Raw genomic sequence first — 20,814 nt, 5'->3', positions numbered from 1 at the left:
CTTAAAAATTAAATAATACGGCTCACAACTATGTATCAGAATAATAAAAAGGTACCTGAATCACCAGGTGTCAAAATATAAAAAACTTTACCCGTTTTTAAATTTGTTAGAGTGATACAAAACGGTACTTCAATATTATCAGAATAATAAGTAACATTGCCATTATCACCACGATTTCTAGCTGGATTCATGTCGATATATAAATCGATTTTGGCAATTGGTATTGTATTTCCATCGTTTTCGGTTATGTATAATAGGGATTCCATACGGAAGCAATTAAATTTGTATAATAAATTAATTCCTTGCTTAAAAAATGGAAGACGAGTACCGTTATTATCACGATTATTTATAGAAAAATCATCAATTGAAAACTTTAAACCATTACTCCTTAAAAATTCATCCCGATAAGTTTCTTTGAAGAAATAATTAGCTGCACTACATTCGTTCTTAGTGAAAAATTCTTTGATTCTGTATTCCATAAATTTTTGGATTGAATCACAACTCTTTTTTAATCTTTCATTAATTGCACTACTAGTTTTATTAACAGAAGCATCATTGTAAGGGAAGTTAAAACTGTTTATTGAGAATTTACCACCAGAGAATGGGAACCCCCTCATGTTGGGCTGTTGGAAAATATCATTAAGGGCATTTTGCTCCAACTTAAAGAAATTTCTCACTGGGAAATATCTAGCAACCCTCAATGGCATATAGATTTGAGACTTATTTACGTATTTTAAGATCTGTTTAAATTTCCAATTTAAATATAAGTTTCGAAGCAAACACAAAAAAATAAGCGGCAATATCACATAAACTAAAAAAAATGGTAGTATCATTAAAACTATCGTGAAAACGCAGGCACCAACAGCTATACCTAAGAAGGTAGAGAAACCACCACCACCGAGAAATGGGTTATTGAAACTATTGAAATTGCCACCACGGTTACTATTCCACCATATTTTGGAAGTTGGAGTATTATGGAACTGTCTTTTAGATAATAATAAAGATCTACAACTAGCATTGACATTTGTGCTAGTGTTAGCCAGCAATATATAATTACCCTTAGTGTTAAATGGTAACGAGGATAATTTATTGTTAGTTTCTGCTCTATGCCTGCCAACACTAAATAACGACAAAGTTTTTAGTTGTGACTCTAGCACTGTTGTTTTCGAGGCATACGTTGGTAAGGATGGTGCTAAACCTTTTGTTTTCAGTAAAGTCAATATATTCCTAGACATTATTATGTTTTAACTTGACCTTTTTTTGTTTTTTTTTCTTTTTTTTTTTTTTTTTTGGTTTTTGAAAGAGAAGAGAAGAAATGAATAGGAGAAATGAAAAGGGATAAAACAACTTAAAGGTAATATTTTAGTATATTATTATAACAGACAAGCAATGTGGTTACTTGTAGGTTTTAGTTAGGATATACGAACCAGACATAAATCATGTAATAGTAATAGTAATAATAATAATAATAATAATAATAATAAAGGCTTTTTCCCTTTTGCTCCTTTTTCTATTTTTGTTAGTATTACATCCGTACATTATATAACACCTGTACGTTATACTACATATATCACTTAATACGAAAACATATCAAATTTATTTGATTATTTTTCTTTTTTTGTTTAACTTTTCAACCTTTGCCATTTTCCCTCTTTCTCCATCCAATAAAAAATTTTTTTTTTCTTCTTCTTCTTCTTTCCTCACCCTGCTCTTTTGAGTTATTATCATAACAATTAAATTAAGCAATATTTTCGCAAGTAAAAAAAAAATAATAACAAAGGGGAAGAAAAGGAGAAAGTTACAGCCTCGAAGTACGAGAACAAATATTATTATTCCTATCTCTAAACTAAACATAGGCCCTCCATTATGCCCACATCAAAGTCCCTATTATTATTACTATTAGTATTAAGCACCTCACACTTTGCTAATGCTTGGAGAGATGTGGTCATGCCAAGACCAAAAGATACAACTACAACAGAAGCTCCAAAACCATGGGTGAGAACTATTTATGACAGTGCTAAGGAAATAGTTACACCAACAGTTATCGCTGGAATAACATTTTCTGCTGAACCAGATAAAGAATCAGATCCTTTGAAACCATGGGTTTCATTAAAGAAAGACGGTTCACCAGTCACTATTAAACCAGAAATAAAAAACGGTAGAACCAAAAACGCATATCCAAGCTACTCGACCTATTTTCAAAATGTTTATACTACTTCGTTAACTTACGAGGATTTGGGTAAACCTCAAAACATGGATCCAGATGATATTTTTGAAAAAGAAATTTTTGTCGATGATGATGATACCTATACTTCCTTGAATCCTGTTATGAGATGCACGCCGCTTAGCTATTTCCAAAAGGGACCAGCTAAAAACATTTTAAGTGAGCCATTTTGCTCACCAAGGGAAAAAACCAATTTGAAAGTTGATGATACCTACTTTATTACTTGGTACACCAAGTTTTTCACTCACCCTGTTACTGAACAAATTGCCGAAAAAGTTAGACTACATTTCACTTATGTTAAAGAAGATGCACGTGATAAAAATTTACATAAAAGAAATCCAGAAAAGGCCACATTTTTCATTACAGAATGGTTGAATAATGTTGATGGTATCTTCCCATTAGAGGTTCAAGAAGCGTGGTTACAAGGTCAGGCTTACAGAGCTATTCTAGTAACTATTCAACCAGATTACATTAATGACGATGAGTTTCTTCCATCGACAGCTGACAACGGACTTGAATTTATAATTAAATTGGGTTCCAAAGTCTTCAAAACAACGAAAGAACAATTAGCGTTACAAGATGCAGGCATTTATAATGATTCTATCTATTACATTATTTTAGCTATTCCTATGTGTGTTGTTGTCACATTTGTTGGAATGTATTTTTTCTTATATTTGACCAAAGGGAACAGAGATTTTAGCGACATTAAAAGCTCTGTTTTGAAGAGCAGACACAGAGTTATCGGTCGTATTAAGGATATCAAGAAGTTTAGGGGCATCAAGAATCACAAATACGAAGAGTTGCCCCAATTCAAAAAAGTGTCAAAACAGAATTGATGTGCATCTTGCAGTAATAGAAATGTATTTATACCGGTTATTAATTTGATTACTTAGTCTATTGTTATTATTGGTTAAATAGCAATCCAAAGGTTCTGCTAATATAAAAGAAAAAAAAAAAAAAAAAAATGACTTTTATTTATTTACTATATCATCTGCTTGTAATTTTAAAATTGTCCTATTACAATGTCATAGGTACTTTATATAATATAGTGGATATGGAAATATAATTGAAAAATGCGTACAATTTTAGCCAGTCTCTTATTACCATGAAATGAACTCTTGTCTTTTTTTTTTTTTTTTTTTTTATGTTACAAGTATATTATTACGTAAAAAGTCTAAATGAAAGCAAAGATCAAGTATTATAGTTACCATGCCGAATAGGGCAATATTCAGTTTAATAATTGGCTATCGTAATTGTAACTTAGTATTGGTAGTAATCATTATGGATTCTGATTTGGGCAATTAATTTCTTGTTCCACTTAGGACTTTACATATAATAAAAATTGTTTAAAACTATAAATTAATCATGAAGAATATCATGAAGAATATTCTTCCCTTTTATATTTTTTTCTTAATTATTCTCGATCTTATTTTTATTTGTACTATTTGCATTGTCAGTGCTGCTTTAACTTGTTTAGTGGTGTAGTATTAGTCATGTTCATTATCGTGTTAAATAACCCCAATACTGATTCTGATAACTAATCTTGATAAGTACGTTGTTCTTATGAATATTAATTGTAATGCACGTTTACCTTGTTTCATATTGAAATACATATGTACATTGACATTGACAGAAAAGACTGTTATGTCGCAGAGAGGATATACTGAGAGGGGCAGGGTTAGTAAACAGATTTGATACTTTACTATTTATATCAAGGCAGATGTAATAGTTTGTTGCTTGATCTTTTATATATTTTTTTAACTAATAAAACTATATAACTCATCTATTTCATAATCAACTTTCTAAATAAATCATCTCTTTATATATGATTTATTTTCACCTTTTTCCTTATGTTTGTATTAACTTTTTCTAATGTTTCTTCGTTGTCCGCTGGGCATATTTTCCTTCTTGCGGCGATCTCCGTATGTTCGGTCTTCTCCGTATTCTCGGAAGTACTTGCATCTCGTATAAAACGTGACACAAACAATTCTACTTCATAACAAAGACATGAGTTAGCATCGGTGGTTTAGTGGTAAAATCCAACGTTGCCATCGTTGGGCCCCGGGTTCGATTCCCGGCCGATGCAATTTTTTTAACGCCATTGAATACTTGCTAAGTATTTAATTTTTTTTTTATTTTGTAATATGTATCATACAAATTGTAATAAAATTGGAACAGATCCACCATTCATTGGTTATTGAGCTTTAAAAATGACTCAAACTTCCAGGGCACACATGATAATATAAGCAAGAATGTGTTCATTACAATATATAAAACACCAAAAAAAAAAAAAAAAAAAAAAAAAAAGTTTGTAAGATTGTTTTTAAATTTTTTTTTAGTATTGGTAAAAAAAAAAAAAATGTAATAATAACAAGATAAGGTTTCCTTATAAAATTAGTGTATATGGCTTGTACATAATGCAACAGCAGACATTTAAAACTAATCATAACAAAACTAAAACCATTGCTCTTGGTTAGCTATTGTACATATTTTCTCAATAGCGTAAAGTCTAGGATCTAATACTCCCTCGCCATTGTTTTTATTGTAAGTGTTACCATAATCTTTTGTGTTATTGCTTTTCCCCTTCTTCGTATGTTTTGTATAGTTTTCCATAGCTTGGTAGTCTTCATCTTCTTCGGCACAATCCTCGATATAATAAAAAAAGGGTTCCAGAACTTCAAGAACCTCCCAAACACAAGGATTCCCTAACTCTATGTTTTCAAATAACATGTTTATTAAGTGTGGAATATAAATCGTTTCTGTATATTCTTCTGCACAATAAACAAAGTCGTCCAATTGAGAATCTTGTTCATCGTTAATTAAAGAGTTATATAAATCCCCCAATTGTTTAAACTTCTCACAAATTGTATTCGGAATTTTATCATGACTTATGTTATCTTCACCCTCTTCTTCTTCATTATTTCTATATTCCTTATAGTATGCAATGGTTTCCATCATAGGCATAAATAAATGGAAGGATATTTCCTTTTCCACCTGTGGTATAATCCTTGTTTCCATGTAATGGTTTATTAAACCTTCCATAAAATTAGCCCAAATAGAACTGAACACATAATTCACATCAGTTGGCTTAAGTGGGTTCTCTGAATATGATTTATTAATATTCTTCTTAATAATTAATTCGGTCAAAGATGGCTTTCCTAATTCCCCGTCATTGCCGTGTTTGGTTAAGCGCCGTTTATCATCTATCAAATCACTGCTCTCCAGAGTTGAGTTTCTAACTTCTTTTCCTGGTATACTGCTGTTATCACGCTGTTTCTTTGATTGTTCCAAATCTTCAAGCCTTCCCTCTTCAATCGATCTATCATCACACCAATATTCTGGTCCACCTCTCTCAGATAGTAATGTTAATATCAAAAATAGTTTTATCTTGTTCCATTTAATTACATATTCTGACTGCTCAGCGTCGTCTTTCGTATCGTCTCCCATTGCGCTAACAGTCTTATTGGTAGCATTCAAGACCTCATCTTTTACGGCTTTTTGTCTCTTATTATTTTTTGTTCTCCTATTAAAATTTACGTCGGTATTAATTTTCTCGTGTAAGCAGCTTATAAAATCTTCAATTTTGGTGGTTTTCCTTTTTCCATATTTAGATTTTAAATACGAATGTGAGGTGACATATGAATATCTTATTGAATGATAGTTCCTTTTTTTTCTATCTGACTCATCATCAGTAGGATTCCATTTAAACTCAAGGAATTCATTAATAAAATTAAAATTGTCTATACTATTATTTATATTGTTATGGCAATTTTTTACTTTTTCCATTTTAATCACAGGAGGGTCAGAAGTTACTGATAATTACTGGTCAATTTCACTTAGATGTGTAAAGTACACAAAAAACGGAATTATTTGGTAAGTAATTAAAATGTCTATTGATTAATTTTTTTCTTCTTTTTCCTTTCAACTTCTTTTATTTTTTTTTTTTTTTTTATTAAAGATCATTTAGCAGAACACTAAAAGCCTAAACTTCTTCAATATATAAATTTTTTTCCATTTTTTTTTTTTTAAATTTTTCCGCCTTTTTTTTATGACAAGTGATATTAGCATCCTTATTGCTAATTAGCCGATTGGAAATTCGGACTCTCGGCAACACACACCAAAAAAAAAAAAAAAAAAGAATAATACAAGAAAAAAAAAAGATGTTAAAAAAAAACATTTTTTTCCTATTATATATTTATAAGCATCACATTTTATTAAAAATTAAACATTTGTAACAAACAAACAATAAAGAGTGGAAACAGAAGAAACAATCATAGTACTTAGTAATGAGAAGAATGAACGTTTGATGATTCATTAGCATCACTTGTACCAGTTAATTGTGTTGTGATAACAGTACTTTTAATATTATTCTTCCTGTTACTATCGGATTCTTTTTCCTTATCATCCTCACTTCCAGTTATCCCATAAGCAAAGTTAGAAGACCTCGAGTCTCTATTATCAAGATGAAGCACACCATCTTCTTGCTCTTCACGTTCTAATTCTTCTTCTGGATCAATACCCAAATCTTCCATAAGCTCAATCTCCTCACCCGTACTAATACCAGCCAACCCATACGTTGCCAAAGAAACCATACCTAAAAAGCCCGAAAAACATGTAAAAGTCATAGCAATAATACCCTTCTTGGTAAATCCAGTTGGAATGGTCTGTTGTTGTACATTTTGTCCAGTCAAATCTAAGAAATTCTCAGAGTTGCCTGCAGCATTACCAACATAAGGAACACCAATATTCTTACATACCTGTATGTGGTTATCAGTCAATTGCTGACTTGCAGTGTTTTGTATCTCATCAGGTGCTTCAACCAAAACAAGTGCCAATCCCTGCATTAAATGCCATTCAATATGACAATGGAAAAACCAAACACCTGGATTATCAGCCATAAATCTAATAACAAACGAAGATAGTGGTCTAACATAAAATGTGTCTCTAATCATTGGATATTCACGGAACCCTACCTCGGTACCATTGTAAGGATGCGGAATATTAGCGTCTACATCATATGCAACATCCCTAAATACTGTTTGGAAAGCATGGCCATGTAAATGGAAAGGATGTGTACCAGTATCATTATTATTCAAAACAAGTTCAACAATCTCACCCTTCTGTAACACGATGGAATGCGTATTGGTACCATAAACAAGAGAATTGGTGGCATATTCGCCAGCACTCAACGCAGTAAGTAAAACTGGAACCTTTGGTGCCGTAAATGTGATATTATTGAAAAATGCAAAATTGATACCACTCATCAAATTGTCCATAACAACATCAACAGTAATTGTATAATCCGGGTCGCCGTATCGCTCAACCTTGTTATAAGGAGTTAAATAGAAATCATCCAAAAAATCTAACTCGTCCACATAACTCTCATTTGGTTTTGACAAATCAGAGTTGTACATCAAGAAAGATGTTCTGTTAAGAACCAAGTCCTTAGGGACTGTATCCAACATAGTATCATCAAACTTCTGCATGATGGCATAGTTCTGGTCAGTAGTATTTTTTGTTTTCAATAAAACAGTATAACGCTGGGCAACAGTGATGTATAGCATATTTGTTGTCATCGGCTCGGTATAGATACCATCAACCTCCACAACTTGCATTTCGTGGTCCTCAATCCAGAAGTACTGTGAAACAAAACCACCAATATTAACAATTCTTAGCAAATAAGTGGTATCTGGTTCGACATTCCAAGTCAAATTCATTGTGTTATTAATAATCAAATTTTGTGGGATGGGCTCAGCACCAGTGGGATTATTTAAATTTAAAAATGTGGCAGTTAAAGTATCAACATTAGAATGATACCATTCACTAATACTGAGAGTCATTTCTTCATCGTATTCGTATGGATATGATGAATTACCATTGTACGTTTCGTTGTCATCAATGATAACAACACCCCTCATACCATCCATATATTGACCCTGTGTATGGGAATGGTACCAGTAGGTTCCTACATTATTTGGAACTGTAAAATTGTAAATCATAGTATCATTAGGAGCGATTGGACATTGATTAACCATCTCAGGACCATCCATCAAACTAGTACCATTTTGGAATAAACCATGGAAATGTAAACTTGTATTTCTATCACTAAACCCGTTGGTTAAATACACAATGATCCTATCACCCTTTGTAACCCTGACATCTGGCCATGGAAATTCCCCATTGCATGTAATAACTTTATCCACATGTGTACCATCCATATTAGTTTCACCAAACCCCGTAGTCCAATTATATACATGGGTAGCAGCATTACTAAATACTGGGAACAAAAACAAAAGCAATATTATTGCTTTAACTAAACCACAATGTTGTTTTACTGTTAGCATGGTGTATTATTATTGTAGTATCTTATGGTCTCCTGTATGTATCTGCAGATTTGCTAAAGAATATTTTAAATACAGTCAACAAGCAGCCTTCAGTTTTTTTTTTTTTCCTTCTTCCTACAAAAAAAAAAATTTTTTTTTTATATTAATATAGCTTTCTATTGATATTACTATTTGCAATATGACAACAAAAAGCTCCTTTTATTTTTGCTCGAATTGAATGTCTGTATTTATATGGCCCATGTACTGAAAGAATATTAAAATCTCGAAATTGACGATACCATTAGTATATTTTTTGCTGTTGCTGCTGTTTTATTGTTTTTATTTTTGTTTTTATTTTCTCTGCTTGCTTGTTTGTAACCACCAATTAAAAAAAAAAAAAAAAAAAAAAAAAAAAAAAAGGTGTAAATTTTTTTATTTGATTTTTAAATAATGCACTTTGTTAAGAGGGTAAAATGATTTGCTATTGGATATTATTGTAAGGAACTCTTAGTAGGTGTCTCATATAAGCTATTGATTGCACTACGATAAATTCTATTCCCACTAAAGTTAAATGCCCTTTTTATTAAACGAAAAAATAAAAAATGTTATGTCGGAAAAAAACGTCTTTTTGAACCCTTTTAGTTTTAGAAATTACCGACTGCTAAAAAATACTTTTCCTTTTATCGACATTGTAAAATCCAATATATTAAATCCTTTAACCATTGAAATAAACTAGTGAAACAGACTGAATTTGTCAATAAAACTTTATAATCAGACTACTCAAACTTGGCATCTATTTTTGGTGGTTTTCCTTAATACAAAAAAAAAAATAAAAAATAAAAAATAAAGGAAAATCCAAACTTGCCAATCTGGGACGCGGGAGAATCAAAATTACTTTTATTTATCCACGAGGACCGTCAAATCTGTATAATGGTGACATAGTAATAAAAAAAAGGAAAGTCTGTATTACCTTAAAAAACCACGTACTAAACCACCATCGCACAAATAACATATGTATATGGAAAACGAGATAGATATTTCTTGACTCGAAAGGGATCTTTCAAACACTGCAAAAAAAACAAAAATAATTATTGTCATTACTAATGTCTCTTCCATTTGGCATCCCTAAAAAGAAAGGTTTAAAATGAATATTGATATGCAAATAAATAAAATAAAAATAAAAATAAAAATAATTGTTTGTTCAAACTTTATTTTTAAAAATACAAAATATAAACCAAAAATTCACCCTTTGCAAACTCTTTTTCTTCCAAAGATATATGCATGTAGACAAAAATAAAAAAAAAAAAAATAATTAAATATTAGTTAAAAAAAAAAAAAAGAAAAAAAAAAAAGCTATCTTTCTATTCTTTACGCCGTTGGGTGGCTCACTTGGTTTACAACCACGTCATCTTTTTTATCATTAGCTTTTTCTGAATTAAAATCGTCACTTCCCTTACTGTCATGAGAATAGTCGTAACCAGTATGTATTTCTTCTTCTTCCACAAGTTCTTCAGGATCAATGCCCAAATCTTCAATATAATCAATTTCTTCCCCGCTCTTAATACCCATTAGACCATAAATACTTAAGAAAACCATTCCCAAGACACCAGAAAAACATGTAAAAGTCATAGCAATAATACCCTTCTTGGTAAATCCAGTTGGAATGGTCTGTTGTTGTACATTTTGTCCAGTCAAATCTAAGAAATTCTCAGAATTGCCTGCAGCATTACCAACATAAGGAACACCAACATTCTTACATACCTGTATGTGGTTATCAGTCAACTGCTGACTTGCAGTGTTTTGTATCTCATCAGGCGCTTCAACCAAAACAAGTGCCAATCCTTGTATTAAATGCCATTCAATATGACAATGGAAAAACCAAACACCTGGATTATCAGCTACAAACCTAATAACAAACGAAGATAGTGGTCTAATATAAAATGTGTCTCTAATCATTGGATATTCACGGAACCCTACCTCGGTACCATTGTAAGGATGCGGAATATTAGCGTCTATATCATATGCAACATCCCTAAATACTGTTTGGAAAGCATGGCCATGTAAATGGAAAGGATGTGTACCAGTATCGTTATTATTCAAAACAAGTTCAACAATCTCACCCTTCTGTAACACGATGGAATGCGTATTGGTACCATAAACAAGAGAATTGGTGGCATATTCGCCAGCACTCAACGCAGTAAGTAAAACTGGAACCTTTGGTGCCGTAAATGTGATATTATTGAAAAATGCAAAATTGATACCACTCATCAAATTGTCCATAACAACATCAACAGTAATTGTATAATCCGGGTCGCCGTATCGCTCAACCTTGTTATAAGGAGTTAAATAGAAATCATCCAAAAAATCTAACTCGTCCACATAACTCTCATTTGGTTTTGACAAATCAGAGTTGTACATCAAGAAAGATGTTCTGTTAAGAACCAAGTCCTTAGGGACTGTATCCAACATAGTATCATCAAACTTCTGCATGATGGCATAGTTCTGGTCAGTAGTATTTTTTGTTTTCAATAAAACAGTATAACGCTGGGCAACAGTGATGTATAGCATATTTGTTGTCATCGGCTCGGTATAGATACCATCAACCTCCACAACTTGCATTTCGTGGTCCTCAATCCAGAAGTACTGTGAAACAAAACCACCAATATTAACAATTCTTAGCAAATAAGTGGTATCTGGTTCGACATTCCAAGTCAAATTCATGGTGTTATTAATAATCAAATTTTGTGGGATGGGCTCAGCACCAGTGGGATTATTTAAATTTAAAAATGTGGCAGTTAAGTCATAAGCATTAGAATGATACCATTCACTAATACTGAGAGTCATTTCTTCATCGTATTCGTATGGATATGATGAATTACCATTGTACGTTTCGTTGTCATCAATGATAACAACACCCCTCATACCATCCATATATTGACCCTGTGTATGGGAATGGTACCAGTAGGTTCCTACATTATTTGGAACTGTAAAATTGTAAATCATAGTATCATTAGGAGCGATTGGACATTGATTAACCATCTCAGGACCATCCATCAAACTAGTACCATTTTGGAATAAACCATGGAAATGTAAACTTGTATTTCTATCACTAAATCCGTTGGTTAAATACACAATGATCCTATCACCCTTTGTAACCCTAATATCTGGCCATGGAAATTCTCCATTACATGTAATAATTGGCCTTGTATCTGTACCATCCACATTGTAATCACCTAAACCAGTTGTCCAATTATAAACATGAGTAGCGGCATGAACTTTAGAAATAATAGATGAACTAAAAAATGTGATAATACTAAACAACACCCACGATTGAAGTAGCATTTTTTTTTTGTCTTTTTTGTCTTTTTTTTTTTGTCTTCCTTTTTTGATAGCAACAAAATACAGCAAATAATGTGTTAGCTCAAAGTCAAAATATGAATAATAAAAATAAGAATCTAAAAATCTTTTATAGTCACTTAAAGATATTATTTGCCTTTTTTTCTTAGTGGTCTTCCTATTCTGAAAGAAAATAAAAAAGAAAAAGTAAATTAGAAATCAGTAAACCAGAATATATTACTACTAAAAGTTTTTTTTTCTTGTATGATAAACTTTTTATTATAAGTGACAGCCTGAGCAAATTAGTTTAAATATGTGTATAATTGTTTAAATAATATTACTATATGTTTGAGGCTCGAAAAGAAAGAAAAAAAGATCATATATATATATATATATGTGTGTGTGTGTGTGTGTATGTATATATATTACCAAAGAATAATATTTACAAACATTTGAAAAGATAAAATTTTTTTCTAATAAAAATTAAATTATTCCATAGTATAATGATTATTAAGATATAGTACTTCAACAGGGTGTATATTTGCTTCCTTTGCTTAATTTTTTGAATTAAAAATATGTCACTAATATCGTATGCTTAACAATTAAATTAAAAAAATTTTTTTTTTTTTTTCTTTTTCTTTTTGTTAGACCAGTTATTTCTTTTATTTTATTCCCAAAAAGTAGCACCTGCTATAATTATGCTAGACGTACTATTAAGTTTTACACCCTTTTACAAAATAAATTTATAATAATTATCGCCTACGAAAGTTTTATTTGTAGTATAAAATTCTGGAAAATTTTACACCGACGCACAGCCTTACCTGACACTTACTTATGGGAAATGACACACTTTTTTCTCGCAGAAGCAAACAGGAAAAAGATAGCAATTACACCAATAATATCATATATTTCTTTTTGCATTAAAAACAGCAATGATTGACCGAAATATATGGACCAAGATTAACATATAATAGTTGGAAAAAAAAGATATATCAGAATAATAATGGATTGGTATACCGCTGTTTGTCATAATAATAATAATAATAATAATAATAATAAAAAGAAATTTTCGTCTATTATTACTATATGTGCATTGACTAAATGAATAGTCTTTTTTTTATTCGCGACGCATGTCTCGTCACAATTGATTATTTGCCGTAATATATTAAAAATACTAGAATTACATATTATTTTGTTTTTTTCTCTCATCCATTCGCCGATAAAAAAAATAATATATATATATTTGGTAATTTTAATATTCACTCTACGCATGTATTTATTTTTAAATTGGTGATTGTTTTGGTACATTTTAACGTATCAAATAATACAAAAAAAAAAAAAAAATAAAATAAAAATTTGCACCCCCTTTTTTATTTAATTTTTTTTTTTTCTAATAAAAACAAAAATAAAATTAAGTACAAAATGTATATCTTTTAACAAGAGTATTAATAAGAATTGTGGTAATAAATTTGCACCCCCCCCTCCGTCCACCTCCATATTTTTTTTTTTTCTTTCTAATGTCTATTGTTTAGTGTGACCATTTGTGTTTTGCTAGTATTGAGTGTCAAAATGAGGAATAAATATTTTAATTTTCTCATAAAATGTGTATTTTTCTTAAAATCTATGTTTTACCCAAATTGCTCAGTTAACGTTTATATCTTGTACGATACTATCCCAATAATATGATGTTTTTATTATCCATGTTTAAGAACATTCTGTTTCGACAGCCCTTGTTACATATATGATCAAATTGCTTATTCCCCATGCGATTGTACTAGAATTTAATTCAAATGTAATCCTGGTTCCTTGGCCCAGTTGGTTAAGGCACCGTGCTAATAACGCGGGGATCAGCAGTTCGATCCTGCTAGGAACCATGTATAATTTCTTTTTTTCCCACCTTCTTCTTTTTCGCCATCAAAAACTTAATTTGAACAATTAGTTTTCCTGTTTGCTAATCCGTATGTTTTCCGATGGTCCGTAAAATACTTTATTTGATGCATTTCCCCTTGTTTATTTTTTATATCAAAATATTAATAAAATGAAAATTAATAAAATGAAAATTGAAAAAAAAAAAAAAAAAAAAACATTTTCAACATTTAAAAGTTGAAAATAAACATTTATCGATAAGTACAGCAGTTGATAATAATAATATCACAAGTAATGAAAAAGGAGGAACAAAATAATCTAATAGCTCTTAAAAATTACGAAAATTTTATATATAAACAACAACCAGTAATATTGAACTCATCATTATCACAATTAAGATACCTAATACTGACAGAAGGTTTACCGGAAATTATTAATCATTCGAACAACACCAACATAAGATTGCATGTTTGGTCTATATTACTGCAATGTTCAATGGTTAATTGTACCACAAAATACTTAAAGTTACTAGGTAAAGGGCCACCACCCATAAAAATATACGATAAGATAAAAAATGATACCTTTAGGACACTAAACACAGACGTAGAATTTAAGACCAAAGTCGCTGAAGCTTCCTTAATAAGGTGCTTAAGTTGTTTTTCGTGGGGGATCCTTGAAAGAGAAACAGAAATGGGGACAGAAATGGGGACAGAAAGGGGGATAGAAAGGGAGGAAAGGCTTTCTACCTACGTCCAAGGGATGAATGTTTTATTGGCTCCGTTATTGTACATTTCAAATGGCCTGGAGCCTATGGCCTTCCAATTATTCAACAAATTGTGCCGGTACCATATCCCAACATATTTAGATAGGAACTTAACAGGTGTTTATAAAGGTTGTCAATTAGTAGAGATATGCTTATTTATAATAGATCCTACTTTAAGTAAATTTTTGAGGCAAGAACATTTATTAACAGCAGAAATATACGGTGTTCCAAGCATTTTAACTTTAAGTGCTTGCACTCCACCGTTGCATCAAGTTATTAAATTATGGGATTTTATGTTCGCTTACGGTTTCCATATGAACCTTCTATTTATTGTGGCACAATTAGTGCTAATAAGAACAGAATTGCTAAATAATCCATCTCCAATTAATTTTTTGAATAACCTCCCCCCGTTCAATGCGGAAGACGTTATAAGGCTGGGCGTTGGTTTTTTAGCCAAAATACCTGATGATATTTATGAACTATTAGTTACTCATTTATATAATTATGATGTAGCAATACCCAACATGTTATAATAATATACCGTTATTAAAATCAGATTCAGGATAAAAACTCGGAATAATTTGACGATCTTGAAATTTCCAGTTTTGTAAACTTTTAAAACTAGCCATAGAATCTTCTAAACTAGAAAACTTGATAAATATTTTGCCAATCCCGTTATTAATGGACGTTTGTATGGATGTATGAATATAATCAAGCCCTGGTCTTGGAATCTCACAACTTTCAATCCCATTCAAAACACCCATTTCATTTTTCATAATAGAATTGCGAATTTTATCATAAAACTCCTGTTTTTTCAAATCTACAGGGTCAATACAGTTGTATAGAGATAATACTTTTGACGGTGGCATAGGCGGTGCTTGTTTTAGCATATCCAATAACTTAGGGGATTTCTCAAACTTTCTAACCACTTTATCCATTTCAGAGGTATGATTTTTAATACTGACATTGTAATTATTGTGGAAATAAATCATTTTGGTCAATATTCTGGTGGTGGTGGTATTCGTTCCATCATCTTTTAAGGTAACTATTATTTTCCAATAGAAACTGTTCCTGCTATTCCTACCATTATCATATCCATCTCTTCTTTGTTGCTGTTGTTTTTGCTGCTCGTCATTTTCAGTTGCTAAAATGTATTTGTTTGACAATGGCTTATAATTTTGTGGTCTGGATATTTTAAAACCGGAAAAAAATGGAGTATCATCGAAACTTTCTATAATGTTTGTAATATAAGCATTATTAAATAAAACCACATAGGCAGAATTCATATTTTTATGTCTGATCGATGTTACTTCCCAATTTTCAACCGGCATCAAATCATTATAACCATGCGAATTATCAATAAATTTGTAGTTGACGTTGTTGAAAAATTTTACCAATGTGTCCTTTGGATCCTTATCAAATATTAACATACAGTCCAATTGTGTTTTGTAAAAAGCTTGTAAAACATCATTAGTAGCAGCCTCATTAGTTAATGGCGGTTCTGATTGCTTTTGCTGCTGGTCATCTCTTTGCCTACCTCTGTTCTGCTCAATTATACCAATTTTACTTTCGTTTATTGATGTATTATTGGTATTGAAAGTGTGATTGCTATTAAAATTTTGAAAGTTCCTTTCCACTATATCAGTTGGTGTAACAAATATCCCCAAGCTTTTAATTTCAGATAAGTTATAACTTTCAAATCCTTTTGCTGGGATATTCCATTTACTTTTAATATTTAGTTGTGATTTAAGTTCATCAATAGATTGTATTTTGGACCAACCCTCAATCTGTGAATAAACAATTTCATCCAAGTCGTCTTTAGGCGGCGTATTATAGCTGTGCATCCTGTTGTCGTTATTGTTGAAATTAGCGGTTTGATGTTTATACCCACGTGGATCGTGATTATATTTATCAACTCTATTTGTGTTATTACTATTTTTATTGCTTGAAGGATTTTTGACGAACGAACCTTGTATAACTTTATTATTATAGTTTTCTATGTTGTTATTAACTTTTCTATTTCTTTCATTTTTGTGGACAGGCTCTTTATCAAAGCGTGATCCATTCAACCTACCGTTTCTTGCCATAATGTTGTTATTAATATCCTTATACGGTCTTTTTTTGTAGATATCAGTATTACGATCGTTGTTCTTGTCATTGCTGTCAGTTCTACTAGTATGGACCAAAGTTGGCTTAACATTTTTCCTTAGAGAAGTGGCGTTAGTGTTATCAATATCATTTGTTTTATTCATCGAGGCGATAATTTGTGCTCTTAAAGTCTCTAAAACATCCATAGATCCAACATTGTTGTTTGAATCATCATTGGCTTGCCTGTTTTTTCCTTTTCCTGACTTATTGGTATTATTCATGATAAGGAAAGGACTTTGTTTATTTAGAAATAGATTTCCTTATTTTGCTTGGTTATACTTTTGTTCTTATAAGCTATATTAGATAATATAAGACAAATATATTGTAATATATAGTGTCGAAAGCAAAGGCAAATATATATATATATATCAAACGTTTCTGTTATCCGAAGCCCTAAACAATCAATGATGAGTAATTGGAGATATGTTACACTTTCTAGAATACCGAGAAATTCCGATGGATGGACGGACTTTGAAGCAAAGGAGCCAATTCTCTGTACGGGTATAAAGGACTTCTTGTAAATCAACTTAAATCAAAAGAAAGAAACGAAAAGAAACGAAAAGAAACGAAAAGAAAAGCATGTGTAATATATATTTTTTTTACTACTAATAAAAAAAAAAAAAAAAAAAAAAAAAAAATGAACACGTTAACAATAAATGGAAACAGAAATATTTTTTTCTAAGGTTACTTATTTATAAATAATTTTATACATTTTTTCAATATCTTGTTTCATCTATACATAAACTTGGTTCTTAATTGACAACAAAAAAAAAAAAAGATACTCCACGATCCTTCAACCTATTGACAAAATGAGGTTCAATTTAGGAATAGTTATAACATTTATTTTATTGGGACTACCTCAAATTATATCTTCCTCAGTAATTGGTGTAGATTACGGCCAAGACTATTCTAAAGCAGTAGTCATAGGTCCACAAGCGCCTTTAGAGATAGTTTTAACTGATGACTCAAAAAGAAAACAATTGACTGGTGTTTTAATTAAATCTTTGGGCGCCACTGCCAAAAACGATGACATAGAAAGATTTTATGGTTCAGATATCCAGTCTTATATGACTAGGTTTCCCCAAAATACAATAACCGGATTGAAAAAATTATTAGGTATAAGTAACACAAACGATGTTCCACAACTTTACCGAAAAATGCATCCAGGTTTGGAAATCATTAACAAAACAACAACAGGCACTTCTTCCAAAAAAAACAAAAGCAATGGTATTTCAATAATGGTTGACGGAATTGAATATCCTATCGAAGAGTTGATAGCGATGGATTTGGAACAAATAATTTCAAGGGGAGAGGAGATATTTTCTAAAAAAAGCAGAAGTAGCAATAACAATAAAAAAACTTATTATGGAAATGCTTTAGAACATTTGGGATTAACAATCCCTACACATTATACCGAAGAACAACGCCAAAATTTGATTGACAGCGCTAAATTATTGCATAATATTCGTGACTTTAGCGGGTTCGTCGATGATGGCTTAACTGTGGCCATAAATTACGCTTTAAAGAGAAAACATGAATTTGAAATCAATAAGGACAATGGTGGTAAATATTTGATTTACGACTCAGGTGCTGATTCTACAAAAGCTTCTCTTGTTGAGATTTCTAGTGTCAATGACACTTTAACTGTGGAACTAATAGGGTATGGATACAATTCTGTTATTAGTGGCAACCAATTAACTTTGGAGCTAGCTAATTTGATTACTTCCAAGTTTTTGGAACAGTATGAGACGAAAGTTACTTTAGATGATTTGAATAAGCATTACAAGGCTCAGTCTAAAATATTACAAGCCGCTGAAAAATGCAAATTAGTACTAAGTGCAAACGCTGAAGCGCATGTTTCTATTGAAAGTTTATACAGCGATGATTTTGATTTTAGAACCAAAATTACAAGGGCCGAGTTTGAGAGTTTGATTTTATCCAAGTATAATAATGATATTTTGGAACCAATAGAACAATCTTTTGAATTACTAACTGCTGGCAATGATACTTTACATATTTCTTTGGAAGATCTAAATTCCATAATTTTGACGGGTGGTTCATCTCGGGTACCATATATTCAATCTGTCTTGACTGATTACGTTGCTAATCCAGATTTGTTATCTAGGAGCGTTAATGCAGATGAATCTTCTGTCAACGGGTTAGTTTTCAAAACTGTTCAGTTGTCCAATGCATTTGCGTTTAAACAGAAAATTAATGTTATTGACCGTTCTGTTTATGAGTATTCTTTGAATTATAACGGTATGAATTATACCATTTTCCCCAAAGGTTCTGAATTTCCAAGTGAAAAGACAATTTTATTGTTACCAGAAGAAAATGCTAATAGAAGCAAAGAATTTGTTTTCAAGTTGGGAGAGTTCTCACAACCAAAAGACATAGGTTTTTCTAAAGAAGTTAAAATTAAAAACATTTATGGCAATACCAATAGCAATTTTAATCTAAGTAACTGTGGGGGGGAGGAATATGGCTTTAATGCTACATTTCAATTGGATGCAAATAGGATTTTCAATGTTGTTAATGTGGAACCTATTTGTCTAATTCCAAAAGTACCAACTGAGGGCGCGAAGTTTAAAACTAATAGTACTGTTGCTGTGAAAAATAATAAAAAAAAGTCTATTAAATTAACTATAAATTCCGCAACGTATCCAGCATCAAAAAGAACACCATTGAGTAATTTTGAGGTTTCTAAGATGAAACAACACTTGCAGAATTTGACCTTTAAAGATGAACAAAGAAAAATAATTCAAGAAAAATTGAACGCTTTGGAAAGTAAGTTATATGAGTTTAGATCATTTTTAGAAGAATATGATGATCAAGACACCATTCCAAATGACGAATTTATTACTGCAAACAATTTGATTACAGATTATTTGGAATGGTTAGATTTTGATAGTGCAGGATGTACTACCAAGGATATCAGTGGAAAGCTGGGAAATGTAACCACCGTTTTCAATAGAATTAGTAAAATTATTAAGTCCACAGAGGAGGACTTGTCATTTGATTTATTTGAGCAATACTTAAGTGAAGGTGAAGAGTTTGTTTATAACATGACTCAATTGGAGGAACAAGAAGCTGAGGATACCTTAGCTTTATCGAAAGAGTTTCAAGAATTGGAATTGGGTGATGTTATTGAGGAGTATTCTAAAGTGGAAATACCCAAATATATTGGTGAAAAATATAATGTTTTCAAGAAAAATTATCAAAGATTTATTGCCATTTTGGAAAAAATCCATGATTTACTCGAAGAACATGAGGATTCTTTTGATAAACTTGATAAATTGGGTTTGTATGAATTGAAAGAGAGTTATTTGGATTTATACGAAAAGAAACTTCCATATTATTTAAAAAACGCTCAAGCTAAACATGTTTATATAATAAAAGCTTTAAGAGGGAAAATCACCAAGAAGTTGAGAAACATGAAGAGGGAACAAGAAAGACAACAATTCAAATTGAATAATGGCACTCATTCGTCCGTAAATTCTACTGATACTTTTAGTAGCGTTAGTAATAGTAGTGTATCCACATCCACATCCACATCCACATCCACGATTCTAGAACATGATGAATTGTAATCTCGTATAAAAATAATGATATAATAAGTAAGTAACTACTATTAAATATATAACCTTGATAGTTCCTTTATCACGTTTGGTGTTTCTTATTATTAGTAACAAAGATATAGTCATAATATGTTTCAACTCACAATCCCTTGGCTTATTATTGTAGTACTAACTGGGGTAATGTGGATAATTTTGTATTGATGAGTTTAATTTCATTCATTTTTCACCGTCACTTGCTTCGCTTTTCTTTTCTTTTCTTCCTTTCTTCATTTATCAAACATTGTGTCATTTTTTTAAATTTTCTTCTCTTTTTTCTATTACATGTTCATTACATTGTTACAGCTTAGTTTTAAATATCAACGTCAGTCTTTATGATATATTTTTATTGGAAACCGAATGTTTTCATCCGTTTAACTTTTTAAATTAATTTTTTTACATACGGAAAACAGAGAGTTAAGCCTGCCTAGATATCCATCCTTCCCTTTAAGGGGGAAAAACAAAAACAAAAACAAAAACAAAAAAACAACCAAATATAATAAACATAAATCACATTTTTATATGTAGATAAATAAGGTA

At 31.0% G+C, this 20,814-nt stretch overlaps 7 protein-coding genes and 2 non-coding genes across 9 annotated transcripts; 5 read left to right on the top strand and 4 right to left on the bottom strand.

Annotated features, from left to right (window-relative positions):
• Positions 1 to 35: 35 nt before the first annotated feature.
• MRX9 (Mrx9p) lies at positions 36 to 1,235 on the bottom strand (the record flags this gene model as incomplete). Its single annotated transcript, XM_046076747.1, has 1 exon — positions 36 to 1,235. One exon carries the CDS (start codon positions 1,233 to 1,235, stop codon positions 36 to 38), a length of 1,200 nt encoding a protein of 399 aa, XP_045933710.1.
• Positions 1,236 to 1,866: 631 nt separating this feature from the next.
• Positions 1,867 to 3,060, top strand: PSG1 (Psg1p; the record flags this gene model as incomplete). Its single annotated transcript, XM_046079134.1, has 1 exon — positions 1,867 to 3,060. One exon carries the CDS (start codon positions 1,867 to 1,869, stop codon positions 3,058 to 3,060), a length of 1,194 nt encoding a protein of 397 aa, XP_045933709.1.
• A 1,179-nt stretch (positions 3,061 to 4,239) lies between these two features.
• Positions 4,240 to 4,310, top strand: SCDLUD_004065. The gene has a single exon. It is a non-coding gene; the product is annotated as a tRNA-Gly (tRNA).
• A 368-nt stretch (positions 4,311 to 4,678) lies between these two features.
• On the bottom strand, positions 4,679 to 6,010 carry AAN1 (Aan1p; the record flags this gene model as incomplete). Its single annotated transcript, XM_046079135.1, has 1 exon — positions 4,679 to 6,010. The coding sequence occupies one exon, from the start codon at positions 6,008 to 6,010 to the stop codon at positions 4,679 to 4,681; it is 1,332 nt and encodes a 443-aa protein (XP_045933708.1).
• A 494-nt stretch (positions 6,011 to 6,504) lies between these two features.
• On the bottom strand, positions 6,505 to 11,889 carry FET3 (ferroxidase FET3; the record flags this gene model as incomplete). Its single annotated transcript, XM_046079136.1, has 2 exons — positions 6,505 to 7,344; positions 11,680 to 11,889. The coding sequence occupies 2 exons, from the start codon at positions 11,887 to 11,889 to the stop codon at positions 6,505 to 6,507; spliced, it is 1,050 nt and encodes a 349-aa protein (XP_045933707.1).
• Positions 11,890 to 13,683: 1,794 nt separating this feature from the next.
• SCDLUD_004062 lies at positions 13,684 to 13,757 on the top strand. Its single transcript has one exon. It is a non-coding gene; the product is annotated as a tRNA-Ile (tRNA).
• A 286-nt stretch (positions 13,758 to 14,043) lies between these two features.
• On the top strand, positions 14,044 to 15,045 carry BUB2 (Bub2p; the record flags this gene model as incomplete). The annotated part of the gene is made up of 1 exon (XM_046081388.1): positions 14,044 to 15,045. The coding sequence occupies one exon, from the start codon at positions 14,044 to 14,046 to the stop codon at positions 15,043 to 15,045; it is 1,002 nt and encodes a 333-aa protein (XP_045933706.1).
• Positions 15,040 to 16,881, bottom strand: MUD2 (Mud2p; the record flags this gene model as incomplete). The annotated part of the gene is made up of 1 exon (XM_046079137.1): positions 15,040 to 16,881. One exon carries the CDS (start codon positions 16,879 to 16,881, stop codon positions 15,040 to 15,042), a length of 1,842 nt encoding a protein of 613 aa, XP_045933705.1.
• Positions 16,882 to 17,469: 588 nt separating this feature from the next.
• On the top strand, positions 17,470 to 20,250 carry LHS1 (Hsp70 family chaperone LHS1; the record flags this gene model as incomplete). The annotated part of the gene is made up of 1 exon (XM_046079138.1): positions 17,470 to 20,250. The coding sequence occupies one exon, from the start codon at positions 17,470 to 17,472 to the stop codon at positions 20,248 to 20,250; it is 2,781 nt and encodes a 926-aa protein (XP_045933704.1).
• Positions 20,251 to 20,814: the final 564 nt, after the last annotated feature.

The sequence above is a fragment of the Saccharomycodes ludwigii genome, chromosome V (assembly GCF_020623625.1).
Source record: "Saccharomycodes ludwigii strain NBRC 1722 chromosome V, whole genome shotgun sequence".
NCBI classification, from domain to species: domain Eukaryota; kingdom Fungi; phylum Ascomycota; class Saccharomycetes; order Saccharomycodales; family Saccharomycodaceae; genus Saccharomycodes; species Saccharomycodes ludwigii.
This window is presented reverse-complemented; position numbering and strand designations above follow the sequence as displayed.